At 42.0% G+C, this 21,387-nt stretch overlaps 1 protein-coding gene across 3 annotated transcripts in view; it reads left to right on the top strand.

Annotated features, from left to right (window-relative positions):
• The window catches only part of NARS2 (asparaginyl-tRNA synthetase 2, mitochondrial), a 132,873-nt gene that overhangs the window by 75,278 nt on the left and 36,208 nt on the right, over window positions 1-21,387 (top strand). For all 3 annotated transcript variants that reach the window (XM_040963978.1, XM_040963979.1, XM_040963977.1), the window contains one exon: window positions 2,886-3,018. In XM_040963978.1, coding sequence (XP_040819912.1) covers window positions 2,886-3,018 — 133 coding nt within the window. The remainder of the gene's footprint in view (window positions 1-2,885; window positions 3,019-21,387) is intronic.

Genomic DNA, 21,387 nt, shown 5'->3' with positions numbered 1-21,387 from the left:
CAGATAAACTTTTAAATGCTCATGCAAAATGGAATTTGAGGTAAGTGTCCTGATACAAAAATCTTCTGAAATTCATCCATACAGGAGTCTTCTAAAACTTCACAAATATGTATTAGGAAAAAGCTAATGAATTTTGGAATTATTTTGCACCAAAGTAAACTTTTAAAATCCATTTTCCATTAAAATTCTGAAGTACCTTCATACTATTGCCAACATACCTGAGTTAAACACAGATCGGAATCTTGTGATCTTGTAATTTTTTTTTTAAAGATTTATTTTTATTATTTTTTTTATTGGAAAGGCGGATATACAGAGAGGAGAGACAGAGAGGAAGATCTTCCGTCCAATGATTCACTCCCCAAGTGAGCGCAACGGGCCGATACTATGCTGATCCGAAGCCAGGAGCCTCTTCCAGGTCTCCCACGCGGGTGCAGGTTCCCAAAGCTTTGGGCCGTCCTCGACTGCTTTCCCAGGCCACAGGCAGGGAGCTGGAAGGGAAGTGGGGCTGCCGGGATTAGAACCGGCGCCCATATGGGATCCCGGGCGTGCAAGGCGAGGACCTTTAACCACTTGTGCCACTGTGCCGGGCCCGATCTTGTAATTTTTTACTTTATTGTTTGGGACACAGATTATTTGACTCATGTTAAGTACTCAATGTCAGTAAAATATATTTGTAATGTCACTATTTCTGAGGAAGTTGTGCTTCTCCAGTTTACAAGGGAGGAAGCCTCTGTTATCGTCGTTAGTACTCATTCACTCCACATGAACACCTGTTTTATCTTCAACACTAGAGATGCAAATATGAATAAAACATGATTCACATTCTGGAAAATTTCATAGCTGACTGGCAGGAGGAAAACGCTTTAACTACATAATCACATTTCAAAGCAGTATGCTATGTATAATAAATGTATAGATAAGGTGTTATGGTACTATACACTAGGGCAAGGTGGGGCCGGGAGGGTTTGGTAGGTTTTAGAAGAAGCCAAAACTTGAAGAATAGTTGATAATTTGCCATTTAGAGAGAAAGAAGAAAGGAACTAGGGAAGGGTTGGGGCATTGCAGAGTGGAGAACAGCCAGGTGGAGCCTTGGCATGTAGATGTATGGGAGGTCAGGGCAATGTCTTCACAGTTGCTGGCTGTGAGGCAAATTTGAGTCAAAATTAGGAGTTCAGATTTCTGTCTTTTGGCAGTTATGAATCCTTGAAGATTGTTAAGCTACAGCTGACATAATCAGATTTGAGCTTGAAAACTTGTAGCAGTTTGGGGCCAGAGGAAGACAGATGGCAGAGCCCAGTACAAAACTGTTGTTTTTCCAATGGTTTACACTGATGGCAGCTGTAGAACTAGCGTGGTGAGATTTGAGAGAGTGTTCCAAGCTGTAAACAACTGAATGTTGTGATCAGTGTGACATGGGACATGTGGACACTGAGGGGAGTGTGATGTCTGGCTTGGCTGACTGGGTGGATTAACAGAGAGCTAGAGGTGGTGTAAAAGTAAAAGCAGGAGTGCTTATTATTTTGTTCAAGGGAGCAGGGCAAGAATTTCCATCTTGTATTAGATATGTTCTCTTTTCAGTGTGCAAGTCTAGGTCTGAATCTTGGGAGGGAGGTAACCAAACATAAGATTATTTTTTAGTTTCTGTCATTTATTTTTTATCATTAAAAATGGATTCTCAGACTAGCTGATCACACTATCAGAAAGGTGGCAATACAGTCAAAACAAGAATTCCTGAATTTCTAAGCATCTTACCAGCCAGGTCTTAACTGAAATACCTTTTAAAAGATACACACACACACACACATACACACACAAAACCCATCTAGTTTCTGTTATTACTGTTATTTAATAACAAGTGAAGAATGCGTTTAGTATGTTGTTAGGGAGCCTTAAACCTCTTGTTTTTTTGTTTTGCTTTTTTTCTGCAAAGCTTTATAAAAGATTTGATCCTTGAAAAATATTCATTGCTTCCTATCCAAGGATACTTTTAAGAGTTCTTGAACAATAGAATGAAAAGAGAATTTATTTTGATGCAAAAAAATTGAACATGCATGTAAGGGGTTTTCAAAATATTAATGGCAAATTTGTATAATGAAAAAACTATGCATGGATTTTGAATCTGCACAAAAATAAATTTACCTGTTAATTTCATTTTCCCACAAACTTTTTAAAATTCCCTCGAGAGCTTGATCTCAGTTGTCTTGCTTCCAACTTCCATGCAGCAGACAGCTGCATGTGTTAGAATGAAGGTTTTGTGTTAGACCTCCGTATGGGAATTTAAAAGTCCATTGTGAATGGTGAGGCTCTCGTCCTAGAAATCCAGAGAGCAAACTAGAATAGTTCCTCAAAAATCTTTGCTTGCTCATAAATTTCGGGGTCGCTGAAGCACTTTTTGGCAGACTTAGGTGGTTGTGCAGGACTTGAGTAGGCTTAATCCAAGGTGAGTTGCCATGTGTATGCAACACACTTTTTGTGAATTTTTAAAATAATGGAGTGTACCTTTTGCACATAAATTCTAGGTGTGGCTTCTTGGGCTATGGTATTTTTCCTTAACTCTGTTCTTGATTGCAATGAAACACAGTTGCCTGCTGTTTCAGGCAGCTGCAGTAGAGTTCACCCAGAAGTGGTAATGTTTCTATATTTAGTAAACCATAGGGTTTGTAAAGCAGTTGCAAATTCCTTCGGGGTAAAATGGTTTCTATAAGTGTCTCGTTTTTAATGAAACTATTATTATCACGCATTAGAGAAATATAGTAGCTAATATATGTGGATCTGTGGGCAAGGCAGAGGCATGAAACTTTTTTCTTAAGAGCTTGCTGAATATTTTAAATAGCTAAAGCTAATCATGTGAACCCTATTTTTACACTCTTAATCTTGAATTGCAGAGCTTTCAATCAAGTATTTACCTTTGGTCCAACATTCCGGGCTGAGAATTCTCAGAGTCGGAGACACCTGGCAGAGTTTTATATGGTGGAAGCAGAGATTTCTTTTATTGAGAATCTTCAAGATCTCACACAGGTAGGTACATGAATTTTAAAATACCAAGTATGTAAATCTCAGGTATTTGTAGCATTAAAATGTTTCTGTAGGGCCAGCATTGTGGCACTGTGAATTAAGCTGCTGCTGCCTATGATGGCAGCTTCCCATATCTCAGGTTCAAATTCCAGGTGCTCCACTTTGAATCCTGCTAATGCACCTGGGAAAACAGTAAATGATGGCCCGAATGCTTGGGCCCCTGTCATCCATTGGGAAGGCCCAGCTGGAGTTCCAGGCTTGTGGCTTTAGCTTGGCACACCCTCAATTGTTGAAATCCTGGGCGGTGAACCAGTGGTTGGAGAGCTCTGCTTCCGCTGTCTGGTCCCCTCTCTTCCTCTCTCGGAGTTGCTCTGCTTTTTAGATAACTAAGTGAATCTTGAGTAAAAATACTTGCTTCTTTGTATTTTTTTTTTTCTGTCTGTGTTACAGATATTCATTGAGTAAAGAAGGTGAACAAGCATTTGGTTTAATAAACACTTACTGAACACCTGAGTGTAGTAAAGTACAAGATCTAGACAAATTTAAATTCATATCTAGCTCTTCTATTAGCTTTGCTTGGAAATTACCTAACTTCACAAGCATTTTTAGCTTTCTCAGCTTTAAACTGAGAATAATTTTATTTGTTTCCTAAATGTAATGTATCTAACATAAATTACTCCATATGGGATCTGGAACATGAACAGGTTTGGTAAGTAGTGACTGTTACTTGCTGGGAAACTAAAGAAAACATCTTGGTAGCTCTGTAAATATCCACAGCCTGGGTGGAAAGCCTTCTTTTCTGCCGAGGACCTTTTGGTTATTTATAACATCATTTGTAGATCATGGGAAATTATCAGCTTAAAAATTAGTTTGCTGTATTTGGTCATACTTTTCATTAACGCACCCTTAATGTGATGGCTGGAACTGCTCCTCTCTGATGAGACTTGCAGCACCAGCTGGTGTTGACGATGTGTCAGTCATTTTGAAGCACAGCCGACTCTTTGCAGTGATAGGTTTTGAAAAGAACAGCTCTCAGCAGGAAGTTGTTCCCAACACAGATGCATATTTTGATGCATGTCTCCTCAAAGTAGGAAATTTATCACTGCCTGTATGACGATTCTATAGCTCAAGCTGGGTGTGGGGAGGACATGGTACCTGGCTTTTTGCTCCCCGATCAGTGTTCTAAGTCATCAGGCACAAAAGCTGGTTCCACAGTGAACAGTGTAGCAAAGATGTTTAGTTGCATTTGCTTTTCACATCCTTGAATCCTTCAAGTACCTCAATTAGTTTTTTTTTAAAGATTTATTTTATTTTTAATTTTTATCAGAAAGTCGTATTTACAGTGAAAAGGAGAGACAGAAAGATCTTCTATCTGCTAGTTTACTTTCCAAATGACCGCAGTGACCTGAGCTGAGCCAATCTAAAGCCAGGAGCCAGGGGCTTCTTCCAGATCTTCCACGCAGGTGCAGGGTCCAAGGCTCTTTTCCAGGCCACAGGCAGGGAGCTGGATGAGACGTGGGGCAGGCTGGACATGAACTGGTGTCCATAAGGTATTCTGGGCATGCAAGGCGAGGATTTAGCCACTAGGCAATCATGCCAGGCCTAGTACCTCAGTTATAGTGACCAGCTCATCCAAACATCTAGCAAGCATTGGCTTTCCAGATTCGGAAAATGAACTGAATTATTCAAGTTGTACTCTTCCCCAGACTTAATTTAGCTTCAGATAATTTCCTGTTTGAAAGCAGGGTGTTGAGAAGCTGGTTGGGTGCTGCTGTGGAAGTTGAGCTTTCAGCAGCGATTGGTGTAATGCCCACTGTCAATGCAGGATCACACAGCCACTTGCTGTCCTGGAGTTCCCTGACAGACATTTTCTTGGTGTATGATGTAATAACATAGAATTAAGTCACTTGGAATCAAGACTGAGAGGATTCAGTTGTTAGACAACTAACCCTGTTAGTGAGCCAACAATGGCTGAAGCTCCCATCTATAGGAAGACCACTTAACTCTTCAAATGTTAGTTCAAGTTTTTCATTGATGAAACATGTCTCTAAATCCTCACTCCTGAGCCCAGCTGCATGGCCTAGCGGCTGAGGTCCTCGCCTTGAATGCGCTGGGATCCCATATGGGCGCCGGTTCTAATCCCGGCAGCTCCACTTCCCATCCAGCTCCCTGCATGAGGCCTGGGAAAGCAGTCAAGGACAGCCCAAAGCTTTGGGACCCTGCACCCATGTGGGAGACCTGGAAGAAGTTCCTGGCTCCTGGCTTCAGATAGGCATAGCACCGGCCATTGCGCTCACTTGGGGAGTGAATCATCGGATGGAAGATCTTCCTCTCTATCTCTCATCCTCTCTGTATATCTGACTTTGTAATAAAAATAAATAAATCTTTTAAAAAATAAAAAGGTAAATCCTTGCTCCTGGTAGCGCCGTGCGTGGCTTCCAGGAGCAGCAGTTCCTCTTGCGTATCAGACTTTGCAGTTACCCCAGGAACAATGGCCACTTGAATAGTTTCTGTTGTGTCTGTGTGTCATCACAAGTCAGAGGGAAGCTCCCACTGGTTTATGTGAGGGCCAAGTGTGTGCTGGGCAGAACCAAGATGGACTGCAACGCCCACTGGTTCACCTGGAAGACAGTGCTGGAAACAAAACCAGCCCAGCAACTGCAACCACCAGCTGATCAGGGTCATGGACTGTGCAGGACCCTGTTCTTTCTAGTACATACAAGAATCTGGTCTGCAAACACCTGAGACAAAGTTTCCTTGGGGATCCCCCCAATCGAGTTTTCGAACTCAGAACGCTAACCAAGAAAAGACAGAGGACAGAACAAGTCAATCAACCACCGCAGCTATATGTTGGCAGTGAAAACTGGGCAAATGAAGACTCTAAGATGGACTATGTCAATCAGTGGATTCTCCAATGACCACATCCTGCTTGGAGTGGTGAGAGTCGTAACAATTCAGAACTGTTGAACTATTAAAACCACTTTAGCAAGACCCTTAGAGTATGCCTGACATCAGGGACCTGGGGTGGGTGGGAGACTTGGTGAGGCTTTTCCCTTAAAATTCCCCCTTACTTCAGATACATGAAGGAAACAATAAGTAAAAACAACAACAAAAAGATTTTCTTTGTAAAATTTATTTATTTCAAAGGAAGAGTTAGAAAGAGGGAAAGCTTTCTCCCAAATGACTGCACTGGCTGGAACTGGGGCAAGAACAACTTCTGAGTCTCTCACATGGGTACAGGTGCACAAACACTTGGGCTGTTCTCCACTGCTTTCCCAAGCCAGCAATACCAGCAGCCATATTGGAGTCCAGCATTGCAAGTGGTGACTTGATTTACTGCACCACAGCATGGAACCCCTTCTGTGTTTTTTAAATACATGTTTAAGTCCGGAGTGTTTTCTAAGGCAAACACACTCCGAAACAATTTTACTTCGATACTAACACCACCCCAGCAGCCACCATGCACTCTCACAAACGCTTTCCTCCACGGAGGCTCCACTCTGTGATTAGCTCTCTCACTGCAAGAACGAATAACAAGGAGGCCTTGTGGAGGTGACCTGTGATTCCAGGCTCTGCTGAAGAGCATTGATTTTATCCAGCTACATCTGGCCTCCTCGCTCATTGAATTGAGCGTGTTTTGAGTTTAATGATACTCCAAATTGGCTTTTTGTCAGCACTTCCAGTGCATCACCACAAACTAAGCATACAGGTTTGCCTTTGACATCAAAAACAACAATAACAATAATAAAAAAAAATCATTGTTCCATTTCTGCTGGAAAGACCATCACTTTGCATCAACTTTTCTTTCCTCCATGATTGCCATTAGTTGGTTATCACACCACTTAAGTTTTGATAACTATATTATGTGTGTTGCCAGTGACATGATTGTTTTGCTTTGATGACTGTTGTAAACCTGCATCTTGGATTTGGAATGTATCTAGTGTTCATATCAACTCCTGAGATCTTTTCTATGAACGGTTATTCCTTAACCTTCACCTGAAGATCAGTTTTTTTTGAAGATTGTTGATCATGGATATGTAGATAAAGGTTGATTTGGAGTTATCAGCTGTTGTCAGTAACATTGCTATAAATCGTTGGAGGCAAGATCATCAATGTGGCAAGGAATCATCTCATCACATCTTGTCTCCTCATCACAAGATCGCTGTGGTTTCAGCACAGTGTGTTCACACTTTCACAACATGTACTACGCCCTCCTCCTCCCCCATCAGGCTTCCTGGCACTGAGTGCCATCTGAGTCACTGTTATACAGGTAGACAGACTGGACAGGCAACAAGAAGCATACACAGCTGTCCCATCAGGTACTCATAATATATAGTCTATAAAAGAAATTCTTTGCTTGTCCTCAAAATTTACATTACAATGATTCACTTGATGTAAACTTACATTAGTATGGAAACTTCTAAATGCATTGATTTTTGAGTCCTTTCTGTAGCTGCCTTGACAGAACTAGACTTCTCTGTCTAGATATGTAGCTCTAGATCACTGTAGGAGGCTGGCAGGGCTCAGTTGGAGGGCAAAATGGCATAGGCTGCAGAGAAAGTTGGGAGCCTGACATGAAAGGTCTGTATCTGATTTCTAAGCTAAGGAGTTTAAGTCTTATCCAAAAGGTGAAGGAGAAATAAACTCTGTCTTGGGCAAAGCATGATCAGATACATACTAGGAATATATTTGCAGTAGCAACATAAAGAATTAACTAAAGGGAGATAACAGGGACCAACACGTATCAGCTAAGCCTCTGCCTGTGGCACCAATATCACATACATACTTGGTCTTAGCCACAAGTCCAAGAAATGATTAACATCCCTTGTAGATACCAGTTCAAATGCTTCTGCTTCACTTCATATCGGCTCACTGTTAATGTGCTGGGAAAGCAGTAGAAGATGGCTCAAGTCCTTTGGCCTCTGCATTCATTTGGGAGACATGGAAGAAACGCCTGGCTGTTGCTTCTTTTTTTTTTTTTTTAATACTCTTAGTTTATTAGGGTACAAAGGGTCACGAGCTACAGGGTGAAAGTGGGTAATATCATTGTTTCCACACTAATATAATCATTTTGCCCTGTATCTGGGGTTGGGGGAGTAACAAAGGGCTGTTGCTTCTTACTGGCCCAGCTCCAGCCACTGAGACCATTTGAGGAATTGAACAAGCAAATGCAATACCTCTCTCTCTGTCTCTCCTTGTCTCTACAACTCTGCCTTTCAAACAAAAATAAATCTTTGGTAAAGGAAAGGAATTTAGTAATAGATCAGGGCAGATATTCAGCTTGCCAGTTAAGACACTATTTGGGATTCCCAGGGTTTGAATCCTGCGATTTGAAGCTGGCCCTGCTCCCAGCTTCCTACTGCTGTGAACCCTGAGTGGAAGAAGGTAATACTATAAGTAGTTGGGTCCCTGTCAGCATTATAGAAGAACTGATTGAGTTCCCACCTGTGATGGGCATTTGGAAAGTGAACCAACCTTCGGATAAATTAAGTAAATTGATTTAAAAAAAAAACAAAACAGACTTCTCAGGAGGCTGTGGACATATAAAATTAGCTCTGGGTTGGATGGTCAGGTGATACTGTTGCATTGCTTCATTGCTTTATGACTTAATTTTCTCGACCTCAGTTTCCATATCTACAAAATTAATATAATTTTTACATCTTTATGGAGATTGAGTAGCATATATATACATACACATATATATATACGCACAATGCAGTTAACAGTATTTAGCGAGTACAAAAATATTAACATTCTGAATTCTTTATCCAAGTCTTAGTTTGGATTTGTAATTACAGGATGTTTATTTGATAGTGTGCATTGATTCTTCTTTCTATCCATTTATCTGTCTTTCCATTCTTACTTACTATAAGTGACCTAAATATATTTGAGGCATAAATTTTATATATGCCACAGTTCAAATAGAATTTTTGCTCGGTCTTGGATTGAACTTCCTAATAAACAGACCTTAAGGCAGAGATTGGTGGACAAAGATGTTTTCAGAAAAAACTCTGAAGAATGACATCTATAAAGAAAGAAAAAAAGTAGCACTGGGCAGAGGAAAACGTTGAACTGGATGGAAATACAAACAAAGGGCATAGCCTTTGTGTGAGGAACCTAAGAGTTAGAATGGTCCCAAATAAAGACAAGGATGGGCTTTTGTGCCTCTCCCCAGCAGCTAGTTTTTGGGACTTGCTAGCTTCTGAAAGGAATATTTTGATTGAGTCAGCATGTGTGAGTCTGGACCATTTGTAAGGAGAATCTCGTAAGAATCTTCAGCAGTTGACATTCCCAAGTTCCCAAATATATCAGCCCTAAAGGAGAATTCTGACCACACACTGCTAGATTAGTGTTCCCCATGGGATATTTTTTGTTGTCCCTACCTAGAAAGGAGCAGAGATGGGGAAGAGTGAATGCTACCTGCATGTAGTGAGTAGAGGCAGGGATATTGCTCAACATCCTGCAGTGCACAGTTGCACCCTGCACACAGTCCCCATCCTGCTCATGTGCATCACACGCACACGTCAAGCCACAAACACTGGCAGTGCTGCTGTTCAGTAACCTTGTTCTGGATTGTAGGGATTCAGGATCCAGCCTCACAGTAAGGCAGTGTATTCCATAAGTAGCTTTCATTGGAGCTCACTGCCTAGGCAGCGAGTATTGTGAGGAAGGAAACTTTTCTCTGCTGCCCGATGTAGATACCAAAGGGAGATGTCACAAAGATAGCACATACTTTAGAGTTTTCTAAACATTTAAAATGTTGGCTCCCGAATTACATTTTATGATAAGATGTAGTTGCAAAATAACTTATTTGTTCAGCTGTATTAGTGAGAACTTTGAGTGTTAGATAAATAAACTACGAACTTTTTTCGTTGTGAGCAGGACTCAGCTGCAGAATTGCTGCTTTGTACTTAGTCAACAAATCAATGAAATTCTTTTATTCTCATAAATAAGGTAAAGTGAAACATTCCAGATCTAATGTTAATATTTGAAGTGAATTATTTATTTCATTCTGTTACATTTCCTAAGTAGCGCGCGCGTAATGTGCGGGGATGGTAGCGTTAAGGGATTACCAGTGATGGGGGGGGGGGGGGCAGGTGAACGAGTTCTGGGGGGGGGGGGGGGGCGGGGGGGGGGGTGTACTGATCGATATGTTGGTTTTTAAGACTTACTTATTTGACAGGCAGACTAGAAGAGATGAGATCTTCCTCCCTTGGTTCACTCTCTAAATGGCTGTGATGATCAGTACAGGTCCGGGTCTGAAGCCAGGAACCAGGAGCATGTGAAGGTCTCCCATGTGGGTGGCATAAGATTAGGTGTTTGTGGCCTTCCCATCTCTAAAATAGAGCAACTGAAACTCAAACCTATACTCTAGTGTGGGATGTCAGCTTCATAGGACATAGCTTACTTAACCCACTATGCCACAACTGTGCCAGCCCAAGTGTTGATTGTCAAACCCCAGGAATAATATGAACCACAACACAGGAAATCATTTTCTAACATGTATCTCTTGGATTTTGCATATTTTTAATGTATATTTTCATCTACTGGAAAAACGGAGCTTTTGCATTCACTGATTCCCTCCCCAAAAGCTGGCAACACCCCAGGTCTATGACTGGAGGTAAGAACTTTCTTCCAAAAGTTTTGCTTCCTCTGCCTGCTGAAACAGTTCAACATTTACCTCCAAACCAAAATCAGGAGACACAGGAAAGAAACTGGACCGTGAAATTCACCTACATTACAAGATTTTGTTCCAGGTGACAGTTCCTCGTCTGCCTACCCTTATTTTACTTTTCCAAGTCCTTAGGTAGTAACTCTTTGCAGACTGAACACTGCACATTGCTTAGAGATAAGATGTGGTCAGCTCAACTTTATCCTGGCCAGCTTGAAAGATAAAATGACTTAAGAACTCACATTTCTATTTTTCACTCCTGGGAATTATTGCAGGTTGAACAATCACTATGTATTACACAAATTTTCATGCTGAGCTTCATGAAGCTAATAAGAATGTGGCAGTTTTGGTGTCAGGGACTTGTTGCTAGAGCTTTTGTTTACTTGATTGCTCTGTTGGTACTCAAAGCAGTGTGCACAGTTGAATGACTTAGTTCATTGGAATATTAAGTTTTTTCCTAAATTCAAAACAGTGCACCTTCCCCCGCAAAAGAAATCAGCTTCTTTTCTGCTTTTGTAATTTAGTCTGTGCAATTGTCTTGGTGGAAGGTGGTCCCTTAAATACTGAATTGAGGTATTGCAACACAGTGAGGTAAACTGCCCCTCGAGACATCCGCATCCCGTGTCTGAGTGTTGGTTCAAGTCTTGCCTTCTTCACCTCTAGCCCAGCTTCCTCTTAATGCATTCTTGCATTCTGGGAAAGCAGTGAATATTTGCTCAAGTATTTGAGTGCCTGCTACCCAGATAGTTTTGAACTTCTGGCTACAGCCTGGCCCTTCATTGCTGGCTGTTTGAGAGCACTGGGGGAATGAACTGATGGATAAAAGATACCGCTTTCTCTCTGTGTGTGTCTCTCTCTGCCTTTCAAATACATCAATAAAAGTTTTTAGAAGATTATTAGGTGAGAATTTGTAACAAAGGATTTTTCCCATTCATAAGCTGTAAGCACTTGGATATTCCTGTTAAGCGGTTTTGCGTTTTAAAGCCATCTTACAGTTGTGCTGACCTTTCAGTTATGTTTCTATTTTCTTCAAGTGTATTTACAGCAGTTAGTCTACAACTCAGGGTCAGGAAAGCTGGTGATTTTTAACTTCAAATGGAGATTTGCTGCTCATAAAAGATAACAGTTTGACAGCCCCAGTGGTCAACGTTTTTGCCTCACGGATAACTATTCTGTCAGTCAACAGTGCAGACATATGGACTGGCGGCCCTTTTCCTCCCAGTGTGCGTCTGCTTTGCTTAGGGATTGAGGTATATACTCTTCACAAATCATTTGCTTACTGAGCAATTCCTTTATCTCATTGCTGGCCTGAAGGTGACAGACTTTAGGTAAAGGATCTTTAACCTCCTTCTCCTTCCATCGAATTACTGCTTGCTGCCATACCCCTGTCCATTGGACTTCTGGCCTTCTCTGTTTTCCTTTCTTGTCCTCTGCTGGCTTAGAAGGTATACATGTTCTTTTAATGTTTTACTCTACATTTTTTACATGAAATCTGAAGTTAAACATTTGCATTACAGAATGTGAGGGCCTAGAAATTCCTTCATTATCTTGACTGCTGCCCAGTCTTTTTATTCTTACTTGTTTCTCTGCTTCTCAAATTAGTTGTCATTATTCTGCAGTGCCAGTGCCTTAGATACCCACATTCTTATCAGTGTTGTTTTTCTTTTTCTAGATTAGATTGGTATGTTGTTTGGCAGCATAAGTGACTGTAGTAACAGAAGGGAAGAGAACAAACTAGAAATGCAGTATAACTTAGCAAGACATCTATACTAAATACTGCTAAATTGTCACTGGGTGTTGAACTGTTGTCTTGAATCTGATCATGATAAATTAATTCAAGACATAGATCTACCCTTGCTGTGTTTCTAACCCTCCTAGGATATCCCCTTGATGTGTCAGAGGAAAGGAAAATTCATTCTTGCCTGTCCTTTTTATAAATGTGTATGTCTTTGTGAATACATTGCTATGGTGTCATTGGTTTTTCGTTTAAAAGATTTTACAGCAGGTTAAGCTGCTGCTTACAATGCCAACATCCTGTAATGGAGTGCCAGTTCAAGTGCCAGAGGCTCTGTTTCCTATACAGCTTCCTGCTAATGCTACTGACAGAACAATGGAAGATGGCGCAAACATTTCGGTTCCTGCAGCCCACATGGGAGATCCAGATGGACAGAGTTCTAGGCTCCTGACTGTAGCCTGGCGTAGAATGGCTGTTGTAACCATCTGGGGACTGAGCCAGCAAATAAAAAATCTCTCTCCATCTTTCTTTTCTCTGCAACCCTACCTTTCAAATAAGATTTCTTTAAAAGGAAGGAGGGAGGAAATGAAAACTACATCTAAAATATTCATTTTAAAACTATATTTAGGAGAGAGGGAAGATGGCCGACGTAGGAGGAAGGCTGTGAGGGAGCGTCCAGTGAAAGAGGGATAGAAAGTTACAGAAGCAGCAAAGAGGAACAGCAGGGAATCGCAGGGAGAGGTCCGTGAGGCTCCCTGGGACAGTGTGGAGCCAAAAAGATCCACACAACTCGGAAGAACAGCGAGAACGGAGCAGGGCAAAGGTAGAGAAACCGACATCCCACTCCAGACCTGCTGAGTCACTTTTGAAAACAGCCTGACGGGAGACGCGGACAGCCCGGAGGCGGGGAGATCGGGCGGATCGTCGCCGGCGGGAGGCGGAGGCAGACTGCAGCGGCCGGACGTTTGGTGAGCCGGGGGGTTGACGTGGCAGCCTCCGCATTCCTTGACCCCTACTGAGGCTCCAGCCTCTGAGAACGCGGGGCAGACAGACTGAAACTGTTGGGTTTGTGCCTTGGGAACTACGCACAGTGGTGTTGGTGGCTGAGGGGGCCCCAGGAAGGCGCCTCGGATGTTCCTACACTGAGGGGGCCAGTGCGTCTCAGTGCGCAGAGGCTGCTGGCGAGGATCTGGAGTCCTCCACATCCTGCCTGGTGGAAGCGCGATAACATCAGGTAGACCCTGGTCGCTGCGCCGAGCGGACTAGGCGGCCCCGCCTGCAGCAGCCGCCTCCACAGCGCAGGTGTCAGGTGTCAGGAGAGCTCCCAGTTTTGGGAAGTGTAGCGCTGTGTGTCCCCGACACGCAGGTACCACTCCCATAGGGTGAACTGCTCACCCCTCGCCTCCCACCCCGCAGTTCTGAGCGTGGGCGACCCACCAGGAGAGCCCTGAAAACTCCTGCACCACACTGACAAGGTGCGAACCTGCCGTGAAATTATAACAGGGCGCCTGGGCCACTCCTCCGCTAAGGGCCTGTGTGGGGGAGCCACACAGGAGCAGGGGCTCTGAACACCCACACACCACGAGTGGTGGATTCACTGCACAAGAGCCACGCCTGGAAAGTGCCTCACCCACAGTCCCGTGTGTGGGAGACGCACCAGGTGGGCTCTGAAAAACCTTGCAGTCCCTGACACGGAGAACGCAGGGAGAAAGCACATAAAACCTTCTAAGTCCTGTGGATTCCCGTGCAGGGGGCACACCCAGAGAGCGCCTCCATCCCTCCACGCCCTGGGGTGTCACACCTGTAGAAGAGGTGCCCAGAGTGTGCCTGGAATCCACTGGGCCCCCAAGGTGGTGCTCTACAGCCCCGGGCCCTGAGAACGCACCAACGGTGCCTTGAAAATTACCACGCTCGGCAACACCACGCCTGCAGGCTCCAATCTCTACAGGAAAGCACCTGACAGCCCCTCAACACACGGGTTCATTTGCCCCACCAGAATTCACCAACGCAATGGGAAAAACCACCAGAAAGAGCTGTGCTCCAGATGAAAGAGCCAGCACCCCACCAAACATGGGCCAAAAGCCATTATCAATATCGGCGATGCGAGATGAAGACATGGACGTGTTACCAGCAAAGGAATTGATGAAAATAATGCTAAAATTTCTCAGAGACGTGGACACAAAGCTGGAAGACTACCAGAACCGCATAATCACCGAAATACAACAAATCAAAACCAAACTGGATGCCCAAGAGAATAAAATTGAAAGCCTCATCAACAGAATAAATGCGGCAGAGGAAAGGATCTCTGAAACAGAAGACACACAAAATGAAAGTGCCCAGCGAATTAAACAGCTGGAGACAAACCTCAGCAAAACTAATAAAATGATGCAAGAGATGAAGGATTACCTTAGAAAACTGAATATTCGGATCATCGGCCTCCCTGAGGGAGTAGAAAGAGAATCTGGGATGCAAGCAGTGCTTGATGAAATTATACAGGAAAACTTCCAAAACACTTGGAACACGAATCCACCCCGCATACAGGATGGACAGAGAACTCCCAACAGACATGATCCAAAGAGATCTTCACCCAGACACACGGTGCTCAGGTTCTACTCCAATGAAGACAAAGAAGGAATCCTGAGACAAGTACGAAGTAGAGAAAAGATCACATACAGGGGAAAACCCATCAGAATCACTGCTGACTTCTCCGAAGAGACCCTACAAGCAAGGAGAGAATGGACAAAGATCTTCCAAGTCCTGAAACAAAACAACTGTCAACCAAAAATAATCTACCCAGCAAAGATCTCATTTGTATATGAGAACGAAATCAGATACTTCAATAGCAAAGAAAAACTAGAAGAATATGTCTACACAAAACCAGCTCTGCAAAGTCTCCTTAGAAATGCACTAGTCCCGGACAAAAAGGAGGCAAATCACAAACAAAGCTGGCAAATAAGAAGGTCTCCAAACTAAAAGTTGCACAAACAAGACAACTACATAGGCAACAACACACACACAACACAATCACATGGCAGGGCAAAATTGCAAACTCTCAATTTTAACTCTCAACACAAATGGTCTAAATTCACCAATCAAAAGACAGAGATTAATAGAATGGATCATCAAACAAGACCCAACCATCTGTTGCCTACAAGAAACGCATCTAACCAGAAAGGATGCAAAGAAACTGAAAGTGAAGGGATGGAAAAAGATATTTCACGCCAATAGACGAGAAAAAAAAGCTGGGGTAGCTATCCTAATTTCAGACGAAATAGATTTCATTCTAACTAATATCAAAAGAGACAGGGAAGGCCATTTTATACTGGTGAAAGGAATGATCCATCAAGAAGCAATCACCATCATTAATGTTTATGCACCGAATCTTAATGCACCTAGTTACGTAAAGCAATTACTTACAGACTTAAAGGAAGACATAGACACCCGCACAATTCTTGTAGGCGATCTCAACACACCTCTAACAACAATGGACCGGTCTACGAAACAAAAACTCAACAAAGAAACAACAGAGCTCACACAAACAATAGAACAACTAGACTTAGTAGACATATATAGAACTTTTTATCCTAAGGCCACAGACTATACATTCTTCTCAGCGGTGCATGGCACCTTCTCCAGAATCGATCACATGATAGGACATAAAGCGAATCTAAACAACTTCCAAAACATTAGTATCATACCATGTACCCTCTCAGACCACCATGGGATGAAACTGGAAATCAACAACTCAAAACTCCCCAGGAAGTATAGGCACTCTTGGAAATTGAACAATATGCTATTAAACGAACAATGGGTCAGAGAAGAAATTAAAGATGAGATCAAAAAATTCATGGAAACCAATGAAAACTCTGATACAACATTCCAAAACTTGTGGGACACCGCCAAAGCAGTGCTAAGAGGTAGATTCATTGCAATCGGAGCGCATGTCAAGGCCCAAGAAAGACGCCAAATACAGGAACTAACCACACACCTCCAGGATCTGGAAAAACAGCAGCAGAAGAGTCCCACGCACAATAGGAAACAAGAAATCATCAAAACAAGGGAGGAGATAAACCAAATAGAAATCAAAAAAACTATACATAAAATCAACAAATCAAAAAGTTGGTTTTTTGAGAAAATAAACAAAATAGACACTCCACTGGCCCGATTGACCAAAAAAAAACAAGAGAAAGTGAGAATCAATAGCATTAAAGATGAAAAAGGCAACATAACAACAGACACTGCAATCATTAAGAAAATAATTAGAAATTACTACAAAGAACTGTACTCCCACAAATTTGAGGACCACCAAGAAATAGAAAAGTTCTTGGACTCCCACCACTTACCAAAACTCAGTCCGGAGGCAACTGCAGAATTAAATAAACCCATAACCGAGGTAGAGATTGAAACAGTCATCAAGGATCTCCCAACGAAAAAAAGCCCAGGCCCAGACGGCTTCACTACAGAATTCTACAAAACATTCCGAACAGAACTAACCCCAATCCTCTACAAGCTCTTCAAAACAATAGAGGAGGAAGCAACCCTCCCAAACTCATTCTATGAAGCCAACATCACCTTAATCCCAAAACCGGACAGAGAACCATCAGAGAAGGAAAACTACAGACCTATCTCTCTGATGAACATTGATGCTAAAATTCTCAACAAAATCCTAGCCAATAGAATTCAAAAAATCATCAGACAGATCATTCATCCGGATCAAGTAGGATTCATCCCTGGAATGCAGGGATGGTTCAACATTCGGAAATCCATAAATGTTATAAACCATATCCAAAAACTGCAAAACAAGAACCACATAATAGTTTCAATAGATGCAGAAAAAGCTTTCGACAAAATCCAACACCTCTTCATGCTAAAAACTCTAGCCAAAGTAGGCATAGATGGGAAAATCCACAACATAATTAAAGCAATTTATGAAAAACCCAACGCCAGTATCATACTGAATGGAGAAAAGCTAGAACCCTTCCCACTGAGATCTGGAACAAGACAAGGGTGCCCGCTATCACCACTGCTATTCAACATAGTCCTAGAGGTACTTGCAGAGGCCATAAGACAAGAAAAAGAAATCAAAGGCATACGTATAGGAAACGAAGAAGTCAAGCTTTCACTATATGCAGATGACATAATCCTATACATAGAAAAACCAGGAGACTCAATACAGAAACTGCTAGAACTTATACGAGAGTTTGGCAGAGTGGCAGGGTACAAAATTAACGAACGAAAATCAACAGCCATAGTGTACGCAAATAACACCAAGATGGAAGAAGATCTAACCAACAGGATACCATTCAAAATAGCAGAGAGAAGTATGAAGTATTTGGGAATCAATCTAACCAAAAGCGTAGGAGACCTATTCGAAGAAAACTACAAACTATTTAAAAAGGAAATTGAACAAGACCTCAAAAGATGGAATAACATCCCGTGCTCCTGGATAGGCAAAATCAATATCATTAAAATGTCTATACTACCACAAGCAATATACATTTTCAACGCAATTCCAATCAAATTGCCCAAAACATTCTTCACGGAACTGGATACAATGATTCAAAAGTTCATCTGGAAACACAAAAAACCACGAATAGCTAGAACCATCCTGAAAAATAAGAGGTTAGCAGGGGGAATCACAATCCCGGACCTCTGGACATACTATAGAGCAGTGGTTATCAAAACAGCCTGGTACTGGCACAAAGACAGAAAGGAAGATCAATGGAATAGAATAGAAGCACCAAAAGGGAACCCACACAAATACAGCCAATTAATCTTTGACAAAAAGACCAATGATAGCTCAAGCAAGTGGGAAGGCCTCTTTAGTAAATGTTGTTGGGACAACTGGCTGATAGCCTGTAGAAACAAAAGGATAGACCCACATCTATCACCATACACTAAGATCCAATCTACATGGATAAAAGACCTAAACCTACATCCAGAAACCTTCAAACTCTTGCAAGAAAATGTAGGAAATACACTGCAAGACCTAGGAGTAGGTTCCGACTTTCTAAGAAGGACACCAAAAGCAACAGCAGTTGAGAACAGAATAAACAAATGGGACCTCATCAAACTAAGAAGCTTCTGTACAGCAAGGGAAACAATCAACAAAGTAAAAAAGCAACCCACAGAGTGGGAGAAGATCTTTGCACACGATATAGGCGATAGGGGGCTAATTTCCAGGATATACAAAGAACTTCAAAACAACCAAAAAACCAAAACAAACAAGCCACTCAAGAAATGGGCAAGGGAAATGGGCAAACATTTCACAAAGGAACAAGTCCAAATGGCAAACAAACATATGAAAAAATGTTCCAGCTCCCTAGCAATAAGGGAAATCCAAATTAAAACATCGATGAGGTACCACCTAACACCAGTAAGATTGGCCCACATAATCAAGAACACCAACGACGCTTGCTGGCGAGGATGCGGGGAAAAGGGAACCCTACTCCACTGCTGGTGGAGCTGCAAATTGGTACAGCCTTTATGGAAATCAGTCTGGAGAACACTCAAACAACTCGGAATCTGCATGCCATATGACCCAGCAATAGCACTCCTAGGAATATATCCAAAACACCTGTTTTACGACAAACCAACATGCATCCCTATGTTCATTGCAGCACAATCAGTAATTGCAAAAACATGGAAGCAACCGAAATGCCCATCAATAGAAGATTGGATAAGAAAGCTTTGGTTCATCTACTCCATGGAATACTACTCAGCTATTAAAAAAAACAAAATGCAGTTCTTTGTGGCTAAATGGGCACAACTGGAAACTATAATGCTAAGGGAAATGAGCGAATCCCAAAAGATTAGATACCACATGTTTGCCTTGATTTAACCTGTAATTTATTGTTTGGTTGTTTGTTATTTTTTGAACGTGTCATTGATGCTGTCTCAACCCAGATGTTTCGAAGAATGGAACTTGCATTATTTTTAACATATTGTTTACCCAATACAATGTCAATTAATTCCATAATGTTGTATATTGATACTGAGGCCTTGTTGAGGCTTTTAACCGACCGGATCTTTACTCTGTTAGACCTATCTTCAGACCATAGAAGGTCTCCCCAGGAGGCCACTGAACTTATCTGGACAATAAGACGCTGAACTTTATGCTAGGCAGGTGTTTGCAAGCAATGAATCTCAACTGAACTTGAACTATGGTTATGCAGCAAGGTGGAGGAATCCACCATGGGGGGAGGGGTATGGGGAGGGGTGGGGGGAATCCCCAGCGCCTATAAAACTGTACTACATAATACAGTATAAGCAACAATAAAAAAAAAAAACTATATTTAGGGCCTGGCACAATAGCCTAATGGCTAAATCCTTACCTTGCAACTCCTGAGATCCCATATGGACACCAGTTCATATCCCAGCTGCTCCGCTACCCTGCTTGTGGCCTGGGAAAGCAATAGAGGATGGCTCACAGCCTTGGAACCTGGCACCCACATGGAATTCCCAGAAGAAGCTCCTGGCTTCAGGCTTTGGATCGGCTCAGCTCCAGCCGTTATGGCCATTTGGAAGTGAACCAGCAGATGTAAGATCTTTCTCTCTCTTGCTCTCCTCCTCTCTGTATATCTGCCTTCCTAATAAAATAAATCTTTTTAAAAATTTATTTGAGAAACAGAATGACACAGAGATCTTCCATCTATTGATTGACTCTCCAACAGCTATAATGGCCAGGGCTAGGTCAGGTTCAATCAGGTATCCTAGTCTCCATCTAATTCTCCATGTGTGTAGTATGGACTCAAACATTTGGGCTGTATTCTCTGCTTTGTCAGGCATAACCCCACTTAACCCCCATGAGGATTTCCTACATGCAGAAATCTAACAGTAACTGCTGGCAAAGATATGGGGGAAAAGTTACCCTACTCCACTGCTGGTGAGATTGTAGACTTGTGCAGCCACTATGGAAGTCAGTATGGAGAGTGCTCAGGCAACTGAAAATTTATCCACTGGAAGACTGAACAATCTCACTCCTGGGAATATATCCAAAGGCCGTGATACTTACATAGAAAAAAAAAAATCCTGCATCCTTATATTCGTTGCAGCACTATCTACAATAGCAGATATGGAAAAAACCTAGATGCCCATTGAAAGGGGGATTTATAAAACTGCAGCAAATCTACCCTATGAAATACTACTTGGCCATTAGAGAAAATGAAAGTCTACCATTTGGAACAAAGTCCTTGCAACTGAAGACTATTATGCTCAGTGAAATAAGCCAGTCCCAGAAGGACAAATCGTATCTACTGTCCCTGATATAAGACAACTGTCATCCAAAATACAAAACAGAAAGATCTAAACAAGTATACACTTGTAATCTAGTGAGCAAATGATGTAATGGATCCAGAGTATCCGGAAGCAAAGAACTGCAGTATGCTTCTGTACTCCTGAATAAAAGGATCCCCCAGTAAAACTGTCAAATAAACCTTGACAGCAAAATACTAGAGCCCCCCCCCCCACCTTTGCTTACGCCTACCATGTCATGACACACATAAAGAGCAGAACACTGGAATGGAGATGGCAGCTGAAGGACTATATTATTGTTAAACATGGGACAACGTGAGTGGGGGAAGGGAAGAAGCCCTATAACTACAAAATTATAATACAGAAAAAATGATTTTTTTTGAAAGTTTTTCATGGATTTTCTATAGACATGTCTGGTGAAAAGAAATCTTATGTTGATAAGTGTTAAATTTGTGTTTTTTTACTTTATGCTTTCACACAGCAAAAATGTGTCCATGAAGAGTTAGATACATCATTCTCAAATTTTTAGGTTTGTTTCCATTTCCAGTGACTAAATGAATCACTTTAAAAAATGGTCTTCCTCTTGACAACCGCTAATATTTTTTTGTGTACTTCTCTGAGTCAGGTACAAAGCTAAGTCTGATGCATGGGCTGTCATTTAATTCTGACAGTAATCCTGTGAACTAGGTAGTATTATTGTCCTGCTTTCTTA

This window comes from Ochotona curzoniae, unplaced genomic scaffold (genome assembly GCF_017591425.1).
Source record: "Ochotona curzoniae isolate NIBS_2020 unplaced genomic scaffold, NIBS_Ocur_1.0 scaffold_3223, whole genome shotgun sequence".
NCBI lineage: Eukaryota > Metazoa > Chordata > Mammalia > Lagomorpha > Ochotonidae > Ochotona > Ochotona curzoniae.
This window is presented reverse-complemented; position numbering and strand designations above follow the sequence as displayed.